The 27,070-nt window shown below is 31.7% G+C and overlaps 1 protein-coding gene across 1 annotated transcript in view; it reads right to left on the bottom strand.

Annotated features, from left to right (window-relative positions):
• Positions 1 to 27,070, bottom strand: part of LOC129228518 (uncharacterized) — a 144,686-nt gene continuing 117,616 nt past the window's right edge. Inside the window, exons 19-25 of the mRNA XM_054863198.1 lie at positions 23,337 to 23,460; positions 18,462 to 18,541; positions 17,229 to 17,297; positions 13,211 to 13,313; positions 11,331 to 11,461; positions 6,323 to 6,473; positions 1 to 276 (exon numbers count right to left, since the gene is read on the bottom strand). Coding sequence (XP_054719173.1) covers positions 6,335 to 6,473; positions 11,331 to 11,461; positions 13,211 to 13,313; positions 17,229 to 17,297; positions 18,462 to 18,541; positions 23,337 to 23,460 — 646 coding nt within the window. The 3' untranslated portion in view covers positions 1 to 276; positions 6,323 to 6,334. The remainder of the gene's footprint in view (positions 277 to 6,322; positions 6,474 to 11,330; positions 11,462 to 13,210; positions 13,314 to 17,228; positions 17,298 to 18,461; positions 18,542 to 23,336; positions 23,461 to 27,070) is intronic.

The following is a 27,070-nucleotide window of genomic DNA, read 5'->3' as shown; positions in this document are numbered from 1 at the left end:
AATTCAATAGCAATACAGTTTTACATTTTCAATTTTTGAACACTCTATAAAATTCTGTAATTTTACAATCAACGTGAGAATTTTCCAAACATAAAAAAAATTACCAGCATTTATGAAAATGCAGTTATATACATAAAAAATCCTATCACAGTGTAAATTCGTTGTCCTTTAAGTAGTTCCATGATTGAAAAAATGATAGTGAAAAATTGCATGATGAGAAGATTCTTTCCTTTCTTCTGCTTGAACGAAATTTAAAATTAAAAAAACCATTGTAACCTGAAAACACATAAAAGAAAAAAGCACTTATTAAGATATTATGCAGTGATTTAAGAGATTTTATTTTTAAAAACCAAAATTGATTTTCCAAAGGCTCTTAATAAGGTAGCACATATTTTTAGGAAATTGCATTAAGTGAGAAGAGGAAGGTTATTTCCTTTAATTTGGACTGAGAATTAATCCACTGCGAGGAAACAAATGCAGAATTTTTTTTTGAGTGGTCTGCGACGGAGATTATAAAACCCAAAAGTAGTCTGCATGGCAACATTAGATTAATAGTAACACTTACTATGAATCAGAAAAAAAAGAACGATTAAAAATAAAATGCTTAGTAAAAAAATTACGAATAAAATGAAAGCCAAAAAGCAGGGTTGGCTGAATTGGACCCAATGGGTTTTTTTTTTTTTTCAAAAACCAATTTTAAAAAACCAATTATTTAGCCCACTTTTGGGTTTTTAAAATTTTTCTGAGAAGTTTTTTAAAAAATTAATATAAATACTTTCACAAATTAAACTTCTTTTCTATTTGTTCTTCACCACAGACAATGGACATAAAAAATGAATTTTGAACTTTAATAGTATTTCTTAACAGCATTTAAAAAATATTCCAAAGATTTTAAATAAATAATACATTTAACTTTTTTAACTTTTTTCTTTAACTGGTCAATAAATAACTCAAATTATCTTGACTAAGTCCTGTCACGTCTGATTTTCTTAATAGCTCTCAAGGCTTTCATGTGAATTATTTTCTGCAAACCGAAACATAACAAATCTCGAATAAACAAGGTATATTTTTTAGAAATTAACAGGTTTTGGAAAACGGTTGGACAGAAAACAGAATAGGATGCACAGTATTTTCATTATCTTACGAAAAAGTTTAATATTTCTTACTCTGTACACAGAATTTAAGAAACAGGTAATATAAAATTCAAAGAAATGTCTTGATTAAGCTGGAATTCGGTAAAAAGGGATTTAAACTACTTGAGGTCCTACAGTAGTTTTGCATAACAAAATGAAATACAATAAAGTAAAATGCAAAAAAAAAATGTAGTAATTAAAAACAAACAAATGAACAATAGATTTTTGCACTCAAGAAGTAACTTTGCCTTAACTGTTGGTAATCATGGAAACTAAAAAATCTGAAACTTCACCATTCTTGGGTTTCATCGTCTTTTTATATATTTCTTCAGAAAACGCTGAATTTTCCAGCTTTTTTTTACCCCAAGACAATTTTTGCGCTTAGACCATATACTTACACTACAATGTGCTACAAGTACCCCACATTTTCCCTAAAAAAGAACAAAAAACCCACATTTCTTTTTAAAAACCCAGCTTTAGTTGGGTTTTTTTTTTTTTTTTTTTGAGTTTATTTAAAAAACCCTGGGTTTATGGTTTTTTTAATAAAAATCCGGGTTTTTGCCAACCCTGCTAAAAAGGCTTCAAAATATAAAACAGAGATACAGGTAGCTGTGGGAGCAAGTCCTTTTGAATTCTTAGGGACAGAGGACTACAGCATAGATTAAGGTACCTTTTTTTGTTTTAACTGTGAATTGTATTTTTCTGCTTTAAATTTCGAAAATTTGTGTGGAAAGGGAAGGAAAAAAAACTCTCTCCAATTCAGAAATAGTCTGCAGATTTCCTCAAAAATCTGCGATGGGTGTTGCAGTTCCTGCTACTCGGCAAGTGATACTTTTTAGAGGTCATTACCACTCAGCAGCCTAACATGGTCAGTGGTGCTCCCCAAGATTTTAAGGTCATTATTACTTTTATTAATGGCAAGCTGTTCCCACAAAGGAATACCCGAGCTAAGAATTTAATGAGTGTCTTAGGAAATAATCTCTCCCTTCCCCAGAAGCAAAAAAAAAAAAAAAAAAAATTATTTTCTTTAACCAAATTGCGTACAGACCAGCAGTGTGCAGGAATAAACGGTCATAGAGGACACACAGGAAAATTCCAAGTACAATATAAAGAAGAACATCAAAAATCCGTACTAATTGGAACCATAGGTAGTTCAGGTCTTTCAATACAGTCAAACTCCGCTATAACAAACCCTTAGTGGATTGGCTACGAAGATCGATATAACCAAGAGTTCGCTGCATCCGATTTTCAAAAATAAGCCCACACTTGCTAAGAAACTTCTGTAATTTATTACACAATATTTCTAATAGAGTGAAAAGGAAAACACTAAATAAAATTTTAGTAATTAACTATTGTACTTAGTAATTAACAAAGTATTACAGTGTATATTCCTTTTATCTATAATATGAGAAGTAAAATGTTATTGCACAAAATATTTGTAGTACAGGATGCACTATGTCAGATACAGGGGTGTTCCCATAGGGTATAAGCCATCTCTCTGTTTTTCGACATATTATGTATATGATCGCATACACATATTGTGTATAATGGATTACTGAGAGTATACCCTCAGAAAAATTGATGAGAACATCACTGGTTAGGAACTATTACACAATAATTCAACAAAGAAAATTAAATGAACTTCGGGGAAATGCAGACTTTTACACAAAGAGAGTTGAATTTAATTTCTGTAAGGAAAAACCAACAAACTATTTTTTTAAAAATCACTGATTTTCAGCTGAGAGAGCTATGAAATGAGCATTCGGTTTTCGACGTTCTACTGTAACACTCACTTATCATACATGACCCAAACTCAAAAGTTGGCACTGTGGGTGGATAGGGGGATTAAGTAATTTGCATAAACTAAAATGAAAATAAAGTAAGTTTTTTTCCCTTAGAATGATAGCTGGACTTTTGCTTTTAGTAAGTTTGGTTAAAGTATTGTCTATACATATCTTGATTAAAGTCTTTTATACACATACGCCACCATTTCGTAAAGCTCCAATTCATTCCTATTTCTTTTATGCACAAATGCATAAGTCACAAAATTCAGTCATACATCATTTTCCCTTTTCTCAAATTTGAAAAATTTTCCAAACCGGAAGAATGCGAATAGAGTGATGAGGAAACTATAATCAAGGATGATGAAGACTGGAAGATTTTCGTAGAATTCAAGTTTGCGGAATTTGCAAATTGTGATAGTGATATTTTGTACTCTGTATTGTGCCTAATACAAGATTTAATAGAAAGAAAATTATTTTGTGATACTTTAATTGATGACGAAGAAGGTAAAGATGAATTGACACCACTTTTTTTAAAGAGGCAACAGAATGTAATGACAAATTTAAAGCTCACTTTGTTCTTTAAAACCCAAACAAAAAAATGTTTCAGGAACTACTCAATTAACTTCATAATGCAATAATGAAAACTTACAGAATAATTTTTGCTAGTTGCATAAAAAAATTTATAAGAACAATAAAACTGTTATATTTGAATAAAATTGCATAACTGGGCCTAAACTTAAATGGGGTAAAGTTTAGATAAGATCAAGATAAATGTAAAATTTCAATTATACATCGTTTCACTCCAGTCAGTCAAATGAATGACTCATGAATGATGCTTTACCCTATATGGGAAAAATGCTCCTTCCAAGGTAAATTTCTTTCAACAAAAAGTTTACAAAAATAAAATAAATCAAAAAGAACAATAATAAAAATATCTTCCTGGTTCCATTCTTTAACCAAAATAAATATGCTGCACAGATTTATTAAATACAAATTAATATTTATTAAATACTAAAAACAACAACTTGAATTCGTTTGATAAAGTCAAGTTTTGGCAATCAAAAATAGCAACCAAGTGATTATTCACCCCCCCCCCCCCCCCCGATTTCAAAAATCAAAAATTTTACATAAATTTTAGTTTACCTTTTCAGAGTTTTTTTATTCGCTCTCAGATTAATCACTGTTACCAGTTGAGAGATTGGCAAAAACCTCTTTATATTATTTTCTACACTTAATTACGTTACAATGTAGCAGGCTGTTTTGCTCAAATGAATTGAATTTTCAAAAGAGAAGGAGATGAGAATTAATTAGTTTTAAATAAGGATGGTGTCCTTATTATAAATGTGCAAAATCATCTAAAAACAGAAGAATAAATGGAAATACATGCAATATACCAGACAGCCCGGTTACCACATCCAGAGACGGCAGTTTCGTTCTTATTAGAGCTCATCAGTCTGGATTAGTGAATAACCGAGCAGGAGGCAGATGTCATCTCACTGAAGTTGAGAGTGCCAACAAACTGGTAGATAAAATGAATTTATCTCACTAGCAAGGGTCTGCGGCATGATGCCGTTCAACTCGTGAAGTGAAGGCAAAGCTTGGGTAGTTTTAGCAGTAAGTTACTGCCTCTAAGCCAGGGCTAAGACAGAACTACATGCAATAAAGCAGACAGCGAAGAATGAAAGAACGAAACTGCATTCTCTAGATGTGATGCCCTAGGTTCTGTATGGTATATTGCATGCAGTTTTGCCTTAGCCTTGGCATGAGCGGTAACTTACCGCTAAAAACTGAAATATTTTCTTGAAACTAAAATGTGCTGATAGATCGAAAATTTAATTTTTTTTTTAATTATCATATTACTGGATGGACTTTTTCTTTTCTTTTTTTTTTTTTGTATAAAAGTCAATTGGTTAATTTTTCAAAATCATCGACGTTCTTGACAAAAAAAAAAAGGTTGAATTTTGACATAAAAATAATGGAAGAGTGATAATTTTTGCATTAGACATGAAAGAAATTAGAAAGGATCCATGTGATTTTAAACAACCAATCTCAAAGTGGATGCCGAGGTCAAAAGAGATATAGACATAAGGACTTTGCTACACACTCAGAATCAGATCAATAACAAATAATCTTCCTAATTGCTCAATGTTTGTTTGAAAAAGATGTCTAGTAAGAAATGTTTCATCACAAAAAAAAAAAAATTTCACTTCAATTAATTTTTCCCCTTTACCTCAAAACGAAATTTTTTTTTAAGTAAAGTGAATTTCGATTTGCAAACAGTTCAAGAGTTTTCAAGGAGAATTCTAGTAATTTTAAGAATTTTGGAAGCCGCTTTTACTAAGGGGAGTCTTAAGAAGTCTGAGCATATCCTGAGAACAACAATGTATTTGCAGGGGGTACTAACCATACAATAACTTTTACACAAAAAAATACAGTACAGTTTGAGACACACCACTCTATCCATTTTAATGCAGTGAAAATGCACTCCAACAGATATCCTTTTTCTTTTGTTTAACTGCAAAAGAATTGGCAAATCAGTTTCATCATAAACGATAAAATAAGTATTACAAAATTAAATTGAGGTTGCATTTCAAGAATCAAACATTTTAGAGTTTTCTCGAAAATAAGCATTCATTTTTAAGTGTCCTTGAATCTATATATATAAAAATGAATGTTTGTCTGTATGTCATCCATGAACTCAAAAACTACCCGGCAGATTTGGCTGAAACTATCATCGTTTGTTATTTTTGGTACTGGGAATGTTTATAGACCAGTTCGAAAAAAATACGATCAATAGTTTCTTTTTTATTCCAATTTAAGTCACAATCCATTGGATAAATACGAATAAAATTATCGGTTGCAGAAATTAATTCGCGTGAAAGATCTCATTGATAAGAAGTTAGCTGTTGCCATTTTTCTTCAATTTGAACAAATAAATTCTTTCTTTATTGTTTTATGGCTTTTCATGCAACGGGGGAATTTAAAACTTTTTCTATTTGATATTTTTAGCGATTGATTGATCTTGCAAACTGCGTGAGTACAAAATTTGAGTATAGTCACGGCTTCACTAGATACCTGGACCGATTATTCTGAAAATTGCTATATATATGTATTTTTCCACGGAGAAGGTGCATAATATGCTCATTGAAGCCACTTGCCACCAGGTGGCACTGCAGAGTAGCAACTTTTGCCCCGTTCAACCGATTGTCATGAAAATCAGTATAATGATGTATTTTTTTTGTTGGCGTAGCAACGCGCGTCAGGTACAGCTAGTAATATATAAAGTAAAAAACTCAAAAAAGAAAAAATCCAAATAACAATAAGATTTGCAGACGATCTCTTTTTTTTTTCAACAACAAAATAAGTGTTTGCATTTTTTTAAGTTCGTTTTTGTTAGTTTCTTACTTTTCAAGTACTTCATGAAAAAGAACTACAAATAGTCTTTATAACTTTGATTCTTTCAAGAACTTTACTAAGTAGTTGATCCATTTTCTCAACTTCATCCACAGCACTTGGATTAGCCGGCTGTGTACTTAGACGTTTCATCAACCTTATCCTGAAAAGTAATTTATGCAAGATTTTAGGTTAGTTTGAGAACTAATATTGAACTGTTCATAAAACTAGTACATTACAAAAAAGAAATTTGGAACTACTTCTATGATTAAAATTTTATTCAATTCACTACTTCAAGTTTAAATCAACACATATAAAGAAAAAATACAGTAATTTTGGAGAGACATTATTTTCAATAAAATTACCAAAAGCAAAATATAACTTGATTTGAAAAATACATATACATAGTTAAGACGATAGATAGCCTATTTGCAAAAGCTGAATGAATTGCTAATTAGCATGCTTTAATCTCACTGCAATTTCCTATACACAGAAAAACCTTGTTATAACATGCAAATTTGGCAACATGCTTTGCTACAAGTTAAAGATCAAGAGAAGTGGTCACCACTTGCTATACATGGCAGCTAAGCTTTAAAAAAATGGTGATAAAAAATATTTGAATTGTTCACCAGCTAGTCACCACTCTCTTCAATCCCACCTGTGTTGTCTAGAGAGAGAAAGAAATTTCAGTTCAACAATATATCCACCACAGGAGCAGTATGGCGTGTGTTGAGTTGTAGAAAACTGATGGAAACAAACAAATGCAAATTTAGCAATTGCAAGGATCCAATCATATGGTAGGGCGCAGGGCCCGATCAAGACAAACTGGTGCCCAGGTCAGCACAATTTCAAAGCCAATGTTTTACACTAGAAACCTAATACACTAGAAACCTACACATTACTACAGAAACCTGGGATTTGAATACTTAACACTTGATAGTCACCATACTAATCATAGTTAAAATTGCCTTACCTTAAGGTGAAAATGAATTAAAAAACAATTTAAAACTGCAAAAATAGCAAAAAAAAAACTAATTCTGACATTAAGCTTTAAAAAGGCTTCTTTCTGGCTTTAACAGAGGCAAATGTGTCGATCACAGATCACATCATCGAAATCTAATTTTGATGTCACAGTATTTTCAGTGGTCAATAAGAAAAACGCCTCTAAATTATCCTGAAAAACGTAGCTTCTCAAATGATTTTTGATTCTTTCCAAAGCTGAAAAGAAACGTTCACTTTAACAGAAAAAAAAAAGGAAGGAAGTAAGTTAATTTCGGCTATTTTAGTGCCCCTAAATTTGTGGTGCCCAGGTCCGTGCGTTAATCAGGCTCTGGTAGGGCTGGGGCAGACTGGCCCACCTGCTGGAAGCACCGTCCCATATATGCGCCCTCAAGTCTGAACACCTTTTTACTTCCTTTTACAAGAAAGGAAGTATTGTATTCGCAAAAAAAATTTCACTCAAAAATTGGCCTTAATTTCCCTTTTGCTCACCCCTAAAAGAATATGGAGATTTTTTTTTCAATCCGACCACATGTGGATAAATGCCTAAGAACGTACAAACCCCCAAAATATCCATTTTGACAATCCCCCAGTTAATTACAACAAGTTTTCTCGTGACGTCCGTATGCATGTATGTGCGTTTATATGTCGCATAACTCAAGAACCGTATGTCTTAGAAAGTTGAAATTCGGTATGTAGACTCCTAGTGGAGTCTAGTTGTGCACCTCCCCTTTTGGTTGCAATCTGGTGTTTCCAAAGGGGGCTTTTCCCGGATTGGGGGGGAATCATTGTTAATTTCGATGCAAACTCAAGTGGTGTTTTAATTTCGCGGACATTTGCCGATATATCGTCAGTCTTTTGGTCGCCAAGTTTTGTCGCCAACTTGGTGATTTAAAAAATATATATATTTATTTTTACTTTCTTCTATATCTAATATATAGAAGAAAGTATTAGATTCGAGCAAATTTTTGAATTTCGACAGATTCAAACGTTTTGAGAGTGCTGAGTCCATTTCAACTATTTTTGGAAAATGTCTGTCTGTGTGTGTGTGTCACATCTGTGTGTGACCAGTTTTTTGTGGCCGCTCTACAGCAAAAACTAACGCATGAAATCAAACGAAATTTGGTACACATATGTGCCCCTATATGAACTTGTGCCCATTGGTTTTTGGCACGAATTCCTCCAAGGGGGGGGGGGTGGAGCAATGGGACGTTTTTTGAGTTACGCGTGCTTGCTATTCCTCAGGAAGTAACTGGTGGAATCAAACAAAATTTGGTCCATATGTTGCCATTAACAGGAACAGATGCTGATTCAATTTTGGTGTCAATAACTCAAACGGGGGTTGAGCTATAGAAATTTTTTTGTCGTCATTTGTGACTGTTGTATCTCAAGAAATAATGAACAGAATGAAAGAAAAATTTATCGGCAAGTAGCCCTTAGTGGGTATAAGAGCCGGGGCCGGGTTTGGAAGCGTGGAGGTCCCGGGGCAATGAAGGAGTGGAGGCCCTTAATCAGGGTTCGAAAAGATCATCATATTTTCGAAAATATCCGATACTTTGATAAATATCTGAATATTTTGATATATAATGTATATTTCCGATATTTTGGATCCGTGAAAGTTAGGATATTTTGTAAAAATTTTATTGTGGGGGCCCCTTTGTTGTGGAGGCCCCGGGGCAGTAGCCCCGCCTGCCTTCCCGTAAATCCGGCCCTGATAAGAGCTGATTTTATTTTGGTGTCAACAGCTAAAAAGGGGGTAGCGCAATCACCAGTTCTTTTTTTTCCATTGTGAGTGCCCTATCTCAAGAAGTAATGCTACATTCTGGTTGAAATTTTGAATACATGTGAATCCATATGTAAACACGCTTTGGTTCAATTTTGACGCCAATCGCTCCAAGGTTTTTTTTTTTTTGCGAATAAAAATAGCTTTATTAATGCAACAATAAGAAAGATAAATCGTAATAGATTTTCGTCTGCGTATTTCTCGTGATTTTGATTGTAGGGAAATGATCGGAAATATTATCTCAATGATTTAAAATTTTTAACTGTTGCCATCTTATGTTTGTTAACAAATAAAATATTTGTAATTAATTCAAGCAAGGCTTTTAAAATAACTTTCAATTTTAGCTTTTTGCTTTGCTTTTGCCATAATTCAGACATTGGGATGGACGTCAAGTTTTTGCATGTGTAATTTTGTTTTTGTTGGGGAATATTGCTTCCTCGTCAAGCATGGGGAGGGATTAGAAAAAAAAAAGAAAAATATAGAAGAAAGTTTCGTGATGGCCACAGCATACTAGTTAAATCTGGTTTCAATTTGGCCACTGTTGGTGATATTTAGAGATTTAACCATTGAATCGCATTAAAATAGCCAATAATGGGGAAATAACATTAAGTTGGTATAAAAAGAACTCATGTAATGCACATATCAGCTTCTTTTTTGTTTAAAAAAAAAGGTTTTTTAAATTCATTTATTTTTTTCAATATTTTGGTGCAATTCCCCCCCCCCCCCCCCTCGCTTACAAACCTGTATGATTTCCTTTTTTTTCTTTTCTTTAAACCCCTAAATCTACGTACCATCATTTTTTTTCTTCGCACTTTTTTTTTATTGCACCTCCCCCCCCTTTTTTTCACCCTTTGGAGGTCAAGGTCGACGCCTTTTTGCGGGACCCAGTACGCCCCTGTGGTACGGTACATGATGGGAAACACATTTGAAGTTCTAATCCAAACATTTATGGCTCAGAGCTCACAAAAACTATCCTAAGTTCAATTTAGAGACTTCAATGCAACTAGTACTGTGAAGTTGTGATAGTCTATACCAGCAGGGGTCGGAGTGTCGATTTCAAACATTTTAGGACAACAAAAATTAAGCTTTTCTCACTTTATAATATACAATTTATAAGCTTGATTTTCGCAGTTGATGATAAAACGTTTCAGATTCAATATATAAAACTGCAATATAAAATGCATTCAATCTTTTATTCTTCAACACAGTGACACACTATGAAGTAGAAGTATATACCACATACTAGTAGAATAACTGTATGTCCAATTGCTTCTTTACTTGCCTTGTTGTTGTTTTTATCGAAGTGAATTACAAAGAATGATATCCTTAAAAAGGAAGGATTTCAAATAAGGTGCAAGTCCAAAATTTATTATGTACTTTTACCAGATAATTTTATACTTTTTGCGATTGCAGAATCATCAAAAATTTCCCTGTAAATTACAGATAAATCATTTAAAGATACAAATGAATAATTTTTTGTGGCAACTAAAACTAACAAAACGATGAAGTGAAGAATGAAAGTGTGAATTATTAATTTATCAGAAAACATTTGTCTTAACATTAATGACATTAACGAATTATGTTTGTCTTTATTTACACTCTAATTTTTATGTTTTAGTAGCAGTTTGAGGGCTAATTTGTCCTTTAGTTATTTACTTGGTTTTGAAGAAAAGTGGCCACTAGAAAAAAAAGAGCGACAACTAATAAATTTGCTTCTGCTTGCCACTTTTGACTAGAAATATTAAACAATCTTAATCTTTAGCTATAGCAAGACAAGTGGTGAACATTTCTAGGAGCAAAAAACACCCGGATTGCAATGTCAAACATAAAATTGATTTTCACTGAAATGTTTTATTGAATGCCAGAAAAAAAAAAAGAGGGCAGAATATATGTTTTCCCATAAAGAAAACTAAATTTTTTTAGCAGCAAACAAATATTGTCCAACAAAAAAAAAATGTTTACAAAATATTAACAAGAAAAATTCACAAGTTTGATAAAAAATAAAAAGAAAATACTTCACACTTCAAAAAATTAGTTACGAAATTTAGTCACAAGCAAACTAAACCACTAATCAATTTGTGAATATTTCAATTTTCTCATAAGTTTATTTTCAGCAATAAAGAAAACTTAAACACATTTTCAAAAAGAGCAGTTCCAATTATCACATGATAGGTGCAAAATGAAACCACAGACAAATCACTTGATAATTGAGGGAAATTAGAACATCATAAACATTACCTCCTGCAACAGATGCCTTCTTTCATTGCCATTAAATCCGTCAAACACATTTGTGCTATCTTATCGTCATCTGTAATTGCCATTAGCGGACTACTGGAAATATCTTCAATTTTATCTTCATCAGGAAGTTCCTAAGGAGTATGAATTTAAAGTAAAAGCTCTTTCACAGAAAATATTTATTCATTTTGCAAAATGAGAGCAGTCATACTTTACTAAATATGAATTAACTATAAGCTCTGTTTAAAAAAGAATCTTCAGCACTCATCAGGGTTTGTTGATATATATCGTGATATATGTCACTAGATATTTATTCTAAAAATATCATGATATTTTCATATTTTTATATTTATTTTTTGAAAACAATATTTTCAGTATAAAAAGGTATATGTATTAATTATATTAATATTATTAACTTATTACTAAAAATTATAAAAATGCAAAATATACTATATGTACCTGAAATATATAATTAATGTAATGTAATAACATAATATTCCCTTTTTCTTTTATTATTACAAAGTATTCACAATGTGGCAATTTTAATATAGGTTTAAAATGCCTCGTTGAAAATTAAAAGTTTGTCAGAAGGAAAATGTCTTGTGGCTGTACACTGATGCATATTTTTTCTTCTTAATTATATAATTTTGTATAAGAAGCTAACAAAAGAAAAATGAGTGAAGCAGCTAATGCTTTTGTCAGTAACTCAATAAATACTGTTTAAAGTATGCAAATATTTGCATAAATATTATATTTTTATATAATGAAAGAAAAACCAATTTTAAGTGTATGTATTATAATAATAATCTAAGAAAATAAGCAACAGTGATTTGAGGATGCAGTTACAATTATTTAATGAGATTGAAAATATCGGATATATATCAAAATATCCAATATATATCAAAATATCAGATATTTTTGATATTTTCGAAAATATCATGATACTTTTGAAGCCTGGCATCCAGTCTCTGCCATTCACTTAAATTTTTAAGTCTTCAATTTAAATTATGTTTTCTGCAATCAATAGGATCCTACTTAATGGGTTTCTTCATATGGAACGGAAATGGAAAAGATATTTACACCGATCATATTACAACAGGTGATTTGATTAGGTAATTCGAGGCATATCCATCAAAAAAGAAGTGGTCATTAAGACGCAGTAATAAAGATATAGTTATTTTGTCCAATTTGTAGCTGTGTGATTATCATGAAAATTCTATTTACAGCGTATACTGTTTTGGAATTTGTATTTCTTATCTTAAATAATAGGAATAAGTACTCTAGAAATATTTTATTTAGATGAAGTTTGGCTATTTAATTTCATCCATATGTGTGTTTTTTCTGAAAAAAATGTGATTTTACACACAAAAAAAAAACTTTTTTAAATTTAAGATCTGTTTGATCATTGAATTAATGCACACTGCAATTTGCAACGAAAATTAGCCTCTCTCAATAAATATTAAAAACAATGAGCTAGACTTATTCTCGTCGTCATGGTAATCTGAAAAATCAAAAAACTTAAAAAATGGTCAAGTGATAGTAAGTAGCAATTCGTCATTGCTCAAAAAAAAGGGGGCAGGAGGAATAAAAGGATGTTGTAGTCTAAAATCTCATCAAAATGCATTTACTTGAAGTAATGTCTAGGTTTGTATGCAATGTATCCATAAATGTAATAAGTTTATCAGCATTTAATGTTAGTAATAATGACCAGATTGCTAAACATACCCGCAACAAATACATACTGACAGTTGTATGAATATATTTTGGAATGAAAAATGAGAAGAATTATCAAATGCTTCAAGTTTTGTAAATAATTTTTTTTTTAAGAAAGAATAGGGAAAATGCTAGTGGATGTACTATACAATAAAATGGCTCATATTTACCTGCCATATGGGGTCAGCCAATCTAAATTGAGAGTTTTCTTCAATGAGTTTAACCCTTACATTAAGAGATGGGTGTCCATATAAATTCAGGATTTTGATAATGCTAAAAAATAAATAAAAATCAACTCATTAATCTCTGAGTTAGATTCAACAAGTTGGCTATATACTAAAATTTTTCTTCAAACTAAGAGGGAAAAAAATTAACTGAAACAATCAATTTTCAGTTTTCAGATTTAAATAAAAACATGTGGAGACAAACATAAAATTCTTATTAAATTAAATCTAAAATACATTTTAGCCTGTTTTATTATTTATTATAGCGCACCTAATGGCTAGTCGGCTATAATAGTCAAATATATCTACACATATAATTTTTTTAGAAACTTTACTTGTGCCGCATTTTTTTTAATGGTACAATTAGTCATAACTTGTAAATCAGAGAACATGTTATAGAAAATTTCGAATTTCGCAGATTTTGAAACACTGATTTGTTTACATTTCTTGAATGTTACACTGCAGAATTGGCATTGTATTTAAAGTGTTTGCATATGCTTTTATACAGTATCTTTGAAGCAAACTCATTTTTCTTAAACATACATGTGAGATATCCAAACTCCCTTACAACCTGGACGCCAATAATTCTGTCCGTTTAATGATTTACTGTCTTAAACCGTAATAAAAAAGGTAATTATAAGGTTCATTTCTTTAATCCATTCATATTATTTTGCATAATTATTATACGTTAAGCATTGAACATTACATAAATAACAGTAGAAACATGTTAAGTTTGCAACAAACACATTTAAATTAAAAAAAAAAGGGCGGTGGCTCATAACACTGAAATTATGATTTATTTGATGATGATATTTTATTATGATTATATTTTATTTTACTGCTACTTTTTGGATTTATTGTTTTCTAACTATGACAAAAAAACAACATCTAAACTGCAATAGGGAGCATGCACTATGTTGTACATATGATAAAGTTGGTGGTATTTCATCGAGTTGATGATGGTGACGCCAAAAATCAACATTAAAATTTGAAACAATCATTCACTTAAGCAAAGAGCAATTAAAAAAGGCGATTTTCGTAAACAATGTCACGTGACTGAAAACGCTCAGTCATTGGTCCACATCATAAAACATGATTCTTCCTCGGCTCTGCTACCGCTTCAGTCAATGTGTTTCACAACACATTGCTTGGCTATGTTATAATCAGGGTTTGAAAGTGGATGACATTGAATTTCTTTTTTTTTTCCATTTTTTGGCATTTTTCCCGTTTTAGTGAATTTTTCAAAGATGTTTGCAGCACTTTTAACTTTTCCTTAAACTTTCAGGACATTTTGATCCATCTATATGAGCCAAATGTTTTTCATCTCCAATTTTTTAACTAGTACAATCTCGAAGAAGCTGTATCTTCTTATCTATAGGGGTTGATAGTCCTCATTGTTCACTTTGAAAAGGAAAAAAAGGGGAACGAACAAAAAGAACAGGTTTTTATACTCCGACTGCATTTCAGATTCTAGGTACAATCATTTTCTTAGAAGCAGATTTCTGAAGACTGTCCTTCTCAAAACTGAAAAGTAAAAGCGTTAATATTTTTCGCAAAAGGCAGCTTTGTTTGTCTGTGCCCTGATTCTTAGTAGACTATATCCATATGTAAGTCATTAAAATATTTAAACTATTTTAAATGTGATTCTGACCTCATTCCTGAAGTGCAGTTTCAAAAATTATAACATCATTTTTTCAAATTCACTTTTTTTAGGGTCACTTTTTATTTTAGTTTAGTTGGGTTTAATTTTAGAGCATTTTTAGGATTTTATTACGTCATCAACTTCTGAACTTTGGTTATAATCAACAATTTACACTTTGTTTTGATTTCCTTTTTTTAATGGATAAAACTACTTTTCATGTAAAATGACGGAAAAAGGGCTCGTCAAAGGAAAATCTGATGATTCTGTGTGTCAGTGGTATATAAATGTGTATGACACTCTAGCGCCTAGACAGATGGACTGACTTTAAAATTTAAAAAAAAAATATTCTAAATACAAGTTGATCGAGTTTTCTTAACACCTTTGGATGACATTAATTAACGGAGATATTAAAAACCCCCTAAAAGGTTTTTTGCGATTTTTGCAGTGAAAACATATTTAAAAATTTAGTACCAAAATAAAGCATTTTTTCTGCGACTGATGTATTTGGAACTTCCATGTCGTATAGAATTCGAATTATATAACGTTTTTTTAAAGCAGTATTTAAATACGGTTAAGCCTTTATTCACGCAATTGGTAACCGAATTCATTGTTGGCCGACAAAGAAATTAAAAGCAATGATTGAAAGCATCCTTAAATCTTAAAACACTAAAACTATCCAAAAACCAAATTCTTAGGTCACAAAAAACTTTATATATACAATATCATATTTGTCATTGAATATAATTCATTTATAAAAATATTTTCTTCTATTCTACATTTTTCCCTCCTCTCAAAAAAAAAGTCCTCAATACATGAAAGCCCATTTTTTACTAGCCAAATGCTTTGAAAATGAGCATTATTTCATAACTATAAGAATCCCTATTAAAGGGGGGGGGACAATGCATAAAGCATTATGACTTGTGAAGCCTATATATAACCTCTGAACGCATTCAACCTATGCCTTAAAACTTGTGTTTGGAATGCGTTGATTATACGTTCTCAGGCTCCGCCATTGAAATGTAAAACGGTAGAAGAATATATGGTGGAGAAAAGTGTTTTTTGACGTCACAAGCTCTTTCGCCCGATCGTTTTGTTTTGCGAGGGCGTGGCCTAATTGCTTTCAAAACGCATTTTAATTACACTTAAATTTGTTTCACAGGGGTGTTATTGGTATATTTCGACATATTTTTTTATGATCTTTCGTTTACAAGTGAGTTTGAAAATCATGCATGTTCCCTATTCTTTAGTTAATAGTTTTTCAATGTTCTAATATTTAGGTATATCTCTTTGCACAAAAATCGGCAAGCTAACCCTTTCAGGCAACAACTCACAGCACAATAAGCAAAGGGTTATCAGCGGTTAATTCCAGTTTTCCTCAGTTTTGGTGACTTTATCACTTGAGCTGGCAAAATGGATGGGGTTCTTTTCCCATTCTGCAAAACCAAAATGAACTTTTATTATGTGAAAACCAGTATATAAAGCTCTTCAAGTACTTCATTAATCATCTCTATTTTTAATTGCAAAATTTAAAAAATAAAAATTTTTATCGGAGAAGTTTGAAAATTATGAAACTTACATTAGGACATGTCCAAAATCTGTCACCTACTGGGCATCAATGTCTAAAATCTATTACCTATGAACCAATCATTAAATTTTCTAATTGATAGTTTTCATAAATACCTGCTGTCTTTTTATATTTATATATAATGTTCTAGGTGTACAATCTTGCAATAGAAACAAAATTGATGTCAAATTTTAAAATTGCTCAGAATTAACTTTTTTGCTGCTCACCTTTTGAGAACTACTTATGTATGTGTAACTCATATTATGAATGGTTAATTGTATGGGTACAGCAGGAATCCCCCTCCTCCCCCCTCTAAAATAATAATAAAAAATTCTGCCTCCTTTAAGAATTTAGTTGTAATTCTGGAAATTCTGAAACTTGATAACTCCTGTGAACGATTTCTAGAAAACAAAATTTACATTGATCCCACTACCTTTTTTTTCCTTCTTTTTCTTTTCTTTTAAATATTTCTTTTATAACAGGTACTTGATTTATTAGATTAAACCAACACAAAACCAAAACTTGATGTTTTTCTTTTGTTTCTAGTACATTTAATTTGATGTCTAAAATACAATACATTTTTCCTGCTATAGTTTTCATTTATTTAAGACAACACTATTTTGCTAAATATCATTAATAAAGATTTATCACATTTAGAGCCACATATTTGCTGCAGTTTGAATTAACTGATTCAAAGTATTTCTCTTAAATATAAGTTATAACTTTTTACAAATGTATCACTATCATTTTTAACTTACTTTGCAAATGGATATAACAAAACAGATGACTTTGATCCTGTAATTTTTTGTACACCTTTGACTTTGTATCTGTAAATAAGCCAAGCATAAAAACTTCAATCTTCATTTGGAAATACAAGAATAAAAACAATGGACACAAAGCAGGGAAGGTAACTAGTTTTTGCACCAATTGAGACAAATTTTAATAGATTTGTATACAACAAGGCCAATAAAACAATAACTCAATATAACAATCTATGCCATGCATGAAACTGAACTCCAGCAGTTTTGAATGACAGAATAAAATTTTTACTGCAATGACTATAAACAGATGATTTAGTAACGATAATGCCGCCCCAACATACTATTGGAAGGCAGAACAATATTTACATAGGTTGCTAGTGGTACTCACATGGCTTTGCCCGTAATAGAAAAATTAAAAGGTCTTTTGGTTCGCCTGTATATTTACAAAATATGTATGGTGAATTTTCTCCCCAACTGGCCTGTACCCATGTTACGGTTCCACGTTATGATAATTTCGTATCTCGCCAATTGGCTTGTGCCCATGTTACGGTTCCACATTATGATAATTTCGTAATTTACTCGTCCATCTTATGATAATTTTGTTTTTCAAATTTTCGAAAAATCGCTTCGAGGTGCACACCCCCATGCTGCAAACTAACTTTGTGCCAAATTTCATGAAAATCAGCCGAACCGTCTAGGCGTTATGCGGGTCACAGAGATCCAGACATCCTCTGGACATCCAGACAGAGAGACTTTCAGCTTTATTATTAGTAAAGATAAGTTGCAAACTAAAGCCAGTACTTAGAAAGTTGAAGGCACAGTAAAAAATTCCTGAAAAGATTTATCTATATCAATGGAAAGAAACAAATAAAGGCTCACTTTGCACCATGTATCAATTTTTTATATATATAAATCATCTTTTGGCAGTTAACTTCGAGAAGAGTGTGACTTTCATAAATTGCTAAATCAAAAAATTTCCAGTAATTGATAATATTGTTATACACAATGAGGGAAATACAGTAATAATAAGGGATTTGAAAACAGATGTATTTAAATATGAAACCCAGTAAAAAATCAATTAGACGTCTACGTAGATACATTTGTTAGCATTTAAAATGTCAAATTTAAAAACAAACAAATAAGCATATATACCTCAAGAGCAGTGCATGCAATCATATCAATTTAATTAAAAATTATAACAAATTTGAGTCATGTAACTAAACCACTTACAAATCCATCTGACGAAATAGTTCCTCATTCCCTTCTTCAGATACAATGATTTCGGCAAAACTTGTTTCTTTAACTTGCAACTACATAATATGAAAAATAATGCGTTTAATCAAACATTTAAGAACAATAATTATTATATGCAAAAAAATTATATAAATTTCAAAGTAAAATCCTATTGCGTCGCTCTAATTCTGAGGAAAAAGTTCTCCGAGCAACGGAAGATGGCACTGGCATGTAGTTCACAATATTTAGCTTGCCATTTTTTGCTTCCCCTGTAAAATTTACTTTTTATGACTTACTATCTTCCTCGTGTCAGCCATTTAATTAATGTATTACCATAATTAAAAATACATGGTTCATTATCCCCCCTCTTGCTTCATTTACTCAACCTAAAATATTTTCATCTGCATATTAATTATTCAAAACAATAACTAAAAGACGCAAATAAATTGAAATTCGCGTCTTTTATCATGGTATTTTTTATGGTATTGCTATGGGTGCTAATTTTAGTTCTACCCTAGCTAAACTTTTTCTTTTATTTTATGAAAGAAAATTTTCTATTAATAATCCTGGTCCTACAACTTTTTTTTTCTTTTTTTGCAGATATATCGATGATTTATTATGTATCAACTACTCCAACTTTTCTGAACTCAGCAAAAATATTTATCATAACTCCCTCATTTTAAAAAAGACTAATTCTATTGTAAAATTTTTAATTTTCTTGACATTAAAATTAACATTTACTTCAATTGTGAAACCACCATTTATGATAAAAGACACAAATTTTAATTCAAAGTTAACTGTCCGCAAAGTTTTTCTTGCCTCAGTAAAAAAGTTTTTATTGGCATTGTCACAACATGTTTTATTATAATTAACTCATTCTTATACCTTTTCTTTTTAAAAAGAAAATATCCTTCATTATTTAAAATATATTAATCATGCTTTTATATTATATGCATAAAAAGTCATGTGTTAAATGACAAATAACCAGATTTTAAGAAGATTGAATTGGAAAATCTATTGAGTTGGTTCCTTTTTCATGTCAGTTTCAAAATAACTGTCGCTTTTTGCCGTGTTTTTAGCAGGTTGGAATGCGACCTTGGCCAACCTTGGCTGTGAACTCGCTGTAAACAGGAAGTGCATTTGGCCTTGACCTACATTCGAATGCCACTTCTTCCCCACATTTGGATTAAATTAATTGTTTTCTGCTTGAGCGACGATGAAAGTGGCAACAGCATCTATAGATTTTTGAGAGGTTATAAAAGCCCTGACTCTTCGAACAGGGAGGAAGTCTTCTGGTGAGTTTTTCTGCAGTGAGTCATCTCCATCTTTTTCTTCTGCGGGCGATGGGAGTCACCGCTCCCCAAAAAGGACTTCTGACGATGTCGATAGGCAGCGGTAAAAAATGGTTCTTCGACTCCCGCGGCTTTTGCTCGGTTCGGGATGTTGGATTAGTGAACACAGAAGTACGCCGCTAAAATTCGTCGTCTCCACTGACCGGCGTGGGAAGTCATAGCCACCAATGCATTGGTATCAAGCTTCCGATGAAGTTTCTCCATTGCGCGTCGCATGAACTGCTTTGGTCTCTTTTTCCAAGATGCCTGTACCTTCGCTTTGATGGATGGTGATGCAAGCCTGTACGCCGCCCCCTTTTGGAACTGAACTTTTAGCTTTCTGTAACCTGATTTACGATTTTTAATGAACTACGACTGTTGTGTATTTTATACAAGTGAAATTCTCCGGATTAAATGAGTACTTCTGCCAAATGGGTGATCGTTTTCTTTGGTTTAGTATCCCCTTGTTTTTTTCTTCTCCATGCAGTAACGAGCCTGGTAATAATTGCAAAGCCCCTTTCCATGTTTTTAACTTGCCCCTGTAAATTATTTTAATCTTTTGTTTTCAAAATGCCTTTTCTAAATTGTCCTGGGTTTGCTCACCCTGTTTTATCCACACGAGCCACATACTAAGTCTTTTATTCGTAATATATCTATGTGTTTCCCCTGGGTGCTTTGCATGTCACTGCCGGATTCCTCTGAATTTTTTTGCAGCAGGAAAAATATTTAACTTAAGTTTTGTGTTTTTGGGTTTTTCACAATGCAATGTTACGGCCAATTTCATCCTTTTTATTCCATAATTGTAACCAAATCATAACAGGCATCATTGTTTCGCAAGCCATCAGAATCAAAAGAATTTGCAACACTATTTACAGAATGCAACCAAGAAATAAATCTACTTAAAAATAAACTACTTAAAACCATTTCCCAAATAATCTTGCAGATAATATTTTCTCTAGCACAGCCTTTAATCAACACTTCGCTTCACCAGGGTTGGCAAAAACCCGGGTTTTTTTTTAAAAAGCCCATGGACCCAGGGTTTTTTGGGTTTTTTTTAAATAAAACCCAAAAAAAAACCCAACTAAAGCTGGGTTTTTAAAAAGAAATGTGAGTTTTTTTTGTCTTTTTTAAGAAAAATATGGGGGTACTTGTAGCATATTGTAGCGTAAGTATAGGAACAAAGCACAAAAATTGTCTTGAGGTAAAAAAAGTTGGAAAATTCCGTGTTTTCTGAAGAAAGGTATGAAAGACGACGAAACCCAAGAATGGTGAAGTTTCAGATTTTTTAGTTTCCATGATTACCAACAGTTAAGGTAAAGTTACTTCTCGAGTGATAAAATCTTTTGTTTGTTTTTAATTACAACATTTTTTTTTTTTTTTTTTTTTTTTTTTTGCATTTTACTTTATTGTAGTTCATTTTGTTATGCAAAACTACTGTAGAACCTCAAGTATTTTAAATCTATTTTTACTAAATTCCAGCTTAATCAACACATTTCTTTGAATTTTATGCTGCCTAATTTTCTATTTCTGTGTACAGAGTAAGAAATATTAAACTTTTTCGTAAGATAATGAAAATACTGTACATTCTATTCTGTTTTCTTTCTAACCGTTTGTAAAACCTGTTAATTTCTAAAAAATATACCTTGTTTATTCGAGATTTGTGACGTGTTGGTTTGCAGAAAATAATTCGCATGAAAGCCTTTTAGCTAGAGTACTTTCCTCTGTACAATCTACAAATATTGAGAAAATCAGACGTGACAGGACTTAATCAAGATAATTTGAGTTATTTATTGACCAGTTAAAGAAAAAGTTAAATATATTTATTTAAAATCTTTGAAGTATTTTTTAATGCCATTAAGAGTTAAGAAATACTATTAAAGTTCAAAATTCATTTTTTATGTCCATTGTCTCTGGTTAAGAACAAATAAAAAGAAGTTTAAATTGTGAAAGTATTTAAATTAATTAATTTTTTCAAAAAATTCTCAGAAAATTTTAAAAAACCCAAAAGTGGGCTAAATAATGGGTTTTTTCAAAAAACCCATTGGGTCCAATCCGGCCAACACTGTTAGCTAGAGTAGTTTCCTCTGTACAATCTACAAATACTGAGAAAATCAGACGTGACATGACTTAGTCAAGATAATTTGAGTTATTTATTGACCAGTTAAACAAAAAAGTTAAATATATTTATTTAAAATCTTGAAGTATTTTTTTTAATGTCGTTAAGAGTTAAGAAATACTATTAAACTTCAAAATTCATTTTTTATGTCCATTGTGTGTGGTAAGAACAAATAAAAAAGAAGTTTAAATTGTGTAAGTATTTAAATTAATAAATTTTTTTAAAAACTTCCACAAAAATTTTAAAAAACCCAAAAGTGGGCTAAATAATGGGTTTTTTTAAATGGGTTTTTTAAAAAAAACCCATTGGGTCCAACCCAATTGGGTCCAATCCGGCCAACCCTGCGCTTCACTGTAACCGTCTAACTGTTCACATGCATAAATTTTCTGGAGGAAACCATGTGATTCAACTTCAATTGATGATGTTTTTTGAAATGTGTTTTTCGGTTGACCTGGAATGTTTTTGGACCTGATTTACTGGATGATCCTTTTATTTTTTATTTATTTGATTGGTTTTGTTTTAATTTTATTTTTATCGACTGGCACAAAAATTGAACCCAATGAAATTCTGAATGCTAGCTTTTTCGAAACAGGACATCCTACATTTAGTTTTAGTATAATTTTTTGGTCTTTCGACCATAGGATGAAGTTTCCACTGCTGAAGAGTTCTGGTTTTATCTCTGTCATTTATCTATGTTATAACGGTGTCTGCTTGTTATTTTATTAATGTTTATATTTACCTGGCTTATTTGTTTAGCTGCTTTGCGCATCTTTGGGCTTGTGGTTTATAGTATTCTAATTTTATCTTCTTTAATATGTTTGCAATATATATATATATATATAATATGAAATATCCTTTGCTAGGCCTTTTCTATATTAAGTTCTGTTCACTTATATGTCAGCGCGTATGAGTCACAGACATTATTTATTACACACTTAAATGCTTCTCATACCATATATGGTTATGTTCTAGGCTCAGATGAGATTTCCCTTAAAGTACCTACCAGACACTATTTTCCCCTCCAGACTTAAGCCAGCCTCTGTCTGCGGTGCAAAGCCCAATAGCATTTCGTTATTGCAATCTGCTCCACCTATATAGATCACGTGAGATCACATGATCGAGGGATAATTATCTGTAATCTTTTAATGATGTTCCCTATATAAAAATCGTAGCACAACTAAACAAGTTGGTGAGTTAAGAGAAGTTCCTTCTGGTATATTCTATGTAAAAATAAAGATGTTGTGAATGTAGCTTTGTCCTCTTCCTACGTGGTAGATTATCACGGCACAACACTGCAACTTACGAAAATCAAGATTTGTAATAAGAACCTAGCGGCAGTTCTTACACACATATATATATATATATATATATAAAGATAATGAAATAACACCAGTCTAACAAAACATAACTGTGCTAAAAGTTTACCTGGCGATTCATAAAATCAGAATCTTTGTTCATCCAAATGATAGTAGAAATGTCACCACCAGAAGAATATGGTTTAGCATCATAAATAATTAAATGTATTCTATAGCCATCACCCAAGTCCACCCTATAACCAAAAATAAAAAGTTACAAACTATATATATACATTTGCTATAATGCAAAAATACATTACTTCAATGAAACCCCAAAAAACTACCATCAACAAATAAAGTAACAACTAGCTGTGTCGTTCGGCTTTGCACGGTCCACCTCGAAAATAAAAGTTATGTCAAGTGACGCGAGTTCTACACTCAGGCTTGAACCAAAAAAAAAGTCAGTGAAATTTTGCGGCAGATTGCGGAAAACCCACAAAAAGTAAAAATTTTAAATCCCCTGATTACAGGAAAAGCCTCAAAACAAAAACAAGAATTTTACCTGTTCATACTCGAGAAAAAAAAATGGCAACAGATCTTTCATCTCAATGATTTTCTTCACGCTATACATTTTAATATAAGCATTGTTGCAGAAAGTTGAGATGAAGCACTGAATAATTTGAATGGAGGAAAGCCTTCGAAAAATAGGGATTTTATGCCGAAATCCAAGCTTCATAATTAATAGTTTTTAATTGATATCTCTGCTAATTATTATCGGAGGATTATGTTAAATAGCCAAACATGAAGACGGGAAGATTACGAATCGATCGATACCTGGTTCGATGGTCAGTCACTGTTGTTCGGGAGAAGAAGCTTGGACATACATAGATACGCTCAGTCTTTAATTATATAAGAGATCTTAGAGAAGGAATTAGTAAACAGAGGGAGCAAGTCCAATCATCGGCTTAGCAAAAGCTGACCAAAGACCCCAAGTCACGTGACTCAACTAGGACGAATGGTTGGCATGTTTTGTGTGAAACAAGCAAAAGAAACCAGATTTTTTCCCAATGCTTTGCTTAAATTCAATTTAAAAAAAAACTAAAACCACTTATCTAAAACAGTTTTTGAGCTTTGATAATCATTTTAAGCACTAGCATAAAAATAAAAAACAGCTTTATAAACATTATGTTATGCTTGAAAATGCTCGGTCAGGAAATGCGGAGCTAGATAACTCTTTTAAGGAGTTGCGGAGTTTCGCTATTTTTTTTGGAGCAACTCCGCAATATGCGAAAGGAGCAGTTGGCAACCCTTCTATTAGAGATTACAAAAAACATGGCTGCTAGAAATAGATTCTTAGAAAATAGCAGTGTCTCAAGGTACAACATTCTCCCCTACACTGCCAACGTTTAAACAATAACCATGGGTACACAAATATTGCGGAAAATCTGCAGTTTAAGTTTAAAAAAAAAACATATTGTGTATGCAATAGCTTTAAAAAACCAATTAAACTTGCACATATTTAAACAATAGCTAAAAACAATAACAGTGTATGCAAAAGCAGAAAACGATCGCTCATATTACAAACGGATTGCACACATATGCGATTTGAAATAAATCAAGCTAGGTTACACCAAAAACAAATAGGGGAGGGTAAGGGGATTTTTTTATGACAAAACTGGTCAGGTCACTCATTTACGATCATACGTAGTGTGGCCTAAAAAACAGTGAGTAGTGTATATCTAAAAAATCAGCATATAATGTTAATCAGTACATAGTGTTGATCTAAAAATTAGGTTTCAACTAGTCGTTACTAAAGTAAGACAAACAACATTAGAAAAAGCACAAATTTGCAAATTACAGCAGACACGTGTTTCGGCGTTACAGGGAACGCCTTTTTCAATGCAAAAAAAAAAGATCCATAAGCTCATTATTTTTTGCATTGAAAAAGGCGTTCCCTGTAACGCCGAAACACGTGTCTGCTGTAATTTGCAAATTTGTGCTTTTTCTAACATTGTTTGTCTTACTTTACTGTTCAGCACAAAGGTATTTATTTATCTTAGTCGTTACTAGTTGATGTCGTTAGAAGGGAGGGGAAATAAAGAGATAGGAATGTCTAAAAATAGATTTTGCAAGTGTTAAATTGCATTTATCTATATCTTGTTAATCATCAGTTTTTAAATTTATTTTTTTAGTTTTTAAAGTGTGAAAGACAGTGGATAACCTCGTGGATAATCAGGAGTTTACAGCAGTACACTCCCGATTATCTGTGGAGTTGGGGGATAACAAAAATCTCGTATAACCTAAAAAAAGGTTTAAAATAAGGGGTATAGCAGATAAAAATTGTCTTTTGCTTAGAAATGATTGTATTGTACATAAAACGTGATACAATGAAAATAGCTGTGGTATTAAAAATTATTGCTACTGTTGGCAATGGCTTTAAAAGCTCAATAACACTCGCAAAGCCTCTAAATCAATTAGAATAAAAAAATATTCTAAAGATAAAAATTTTGCAGTTTTCCAGAAAATAATTACAAACTATCCAAAAAAAAGGAGGAAGGCAAAATTTGCACTGTTTTCAATAGTTTGCATTGCAATAAACATAAAATAATGTTTTCGGAAACTTGGGCACTTAAAAAGTCTTGTGTACTTCCATTTTGGAAATGACCAAATATGGCGGCATCGCAAAAAAAATGAGAAATAATTTTTTGAATTTGTACCATGAAAACAATTTAAAAATAATAAATCTTCATGAAACTACTGTTCGGTTCAAAACTTTTTTAGCACATTTGAGTCCAAGGCAATAAGGATAAGATTGCAAGTTAAGAAAAATATTTTTCATTTCTCCAAAAAATTATTCAAAATAAAAATAATTTTTAAAAAATTTGCAGCACATTTGGTGTTATTTTCATCAATTTGCAGTGAAAGAAAACACCCATTATGCTTTGTTTTTGGAAGCTTAGGCATTTAAGGATCGTGTCTACTTCCATCTTGTGAATGACCAAAAATGCCTTCTATGTTTTCTGGTATCCACTTTTTTTTATTGCCAGCGTCATTTTGCCTCAAAAAAATTTTTTTTTTCAAGAGACATTGATAAGAATGACGATTAGATCTCATAAAACGGAAATCCCTGGTAAAAAATTGGAAAAAAAAAATTTGGGAAGCAAATTTGGAAAATTCCCTGACAATTCCAGGTTTTCCTGGAGCATACGAGCCCTGTGTATGCAAAAAATGCACCTATAAACTAAAAAAAGATCGCTCATTTTTGCAAACAGATTACACATAGGCGAGCAAAGTGTGCAAACAGATTAACTGCAACAAATCAAAGTAGGTTAAACAAAAAAGACAGGAGAAAGGAGACATTTTTAGGACCAGTTCGGTCACTTGTTTACGCGCATAAGTAGTGTAAATTTCAGCAAGTACAGTAGATTTAAAAATAACTAATTAGTGTATTAACTAAGTAGTGTCTGAAGTAGTAACTGTTGTAGATCAAAAAAAATCTTAACATGCCAGATTTCGTCGACCTTTGAAGATTTGATGCCACTGGAAGGGAGGAAGAAGAAAAAAATGGGGAGCATATTAAAATAGATTTTGCATTTATCTCGAAAAAAGGTGTGCTTTTATCTACTTTCAGTTAATCATCAACGCTTATTTTCCAAGCATGAAAGACCGCAGATAATCCGCCCCGCAGTTAATCAGGAGTTTACTGTAAGAATGAAACCAGGATACCACATCATAATTAACTTTAGTACAATAACACGGAGAAACTGGTAAACAATAAAGCTGTAAATGTTTATACATACTATGCGGCCTGGACTGTGTTTGTTAAAGAATTAATAGTAACTTAAATAATAAACTTAATCAGTT

This window comes from Uloborus diversus, chromosome 8 (genome assembly GCF_026930045.1).
Source record: "Uloborus diversus isolate 005 chromosome 8, Udiv.v.3.1, whole genome shotgun sequence".
Lineage (NCBI taxonomy): Eukaryota > Metazoa > Arthropoda > Arachnida > Araneae > Uloboridae > Uloborus > Uloborus diversus.
This window is presented reverse-complemented; position numbering and strand designations above follow the sequence as displayed.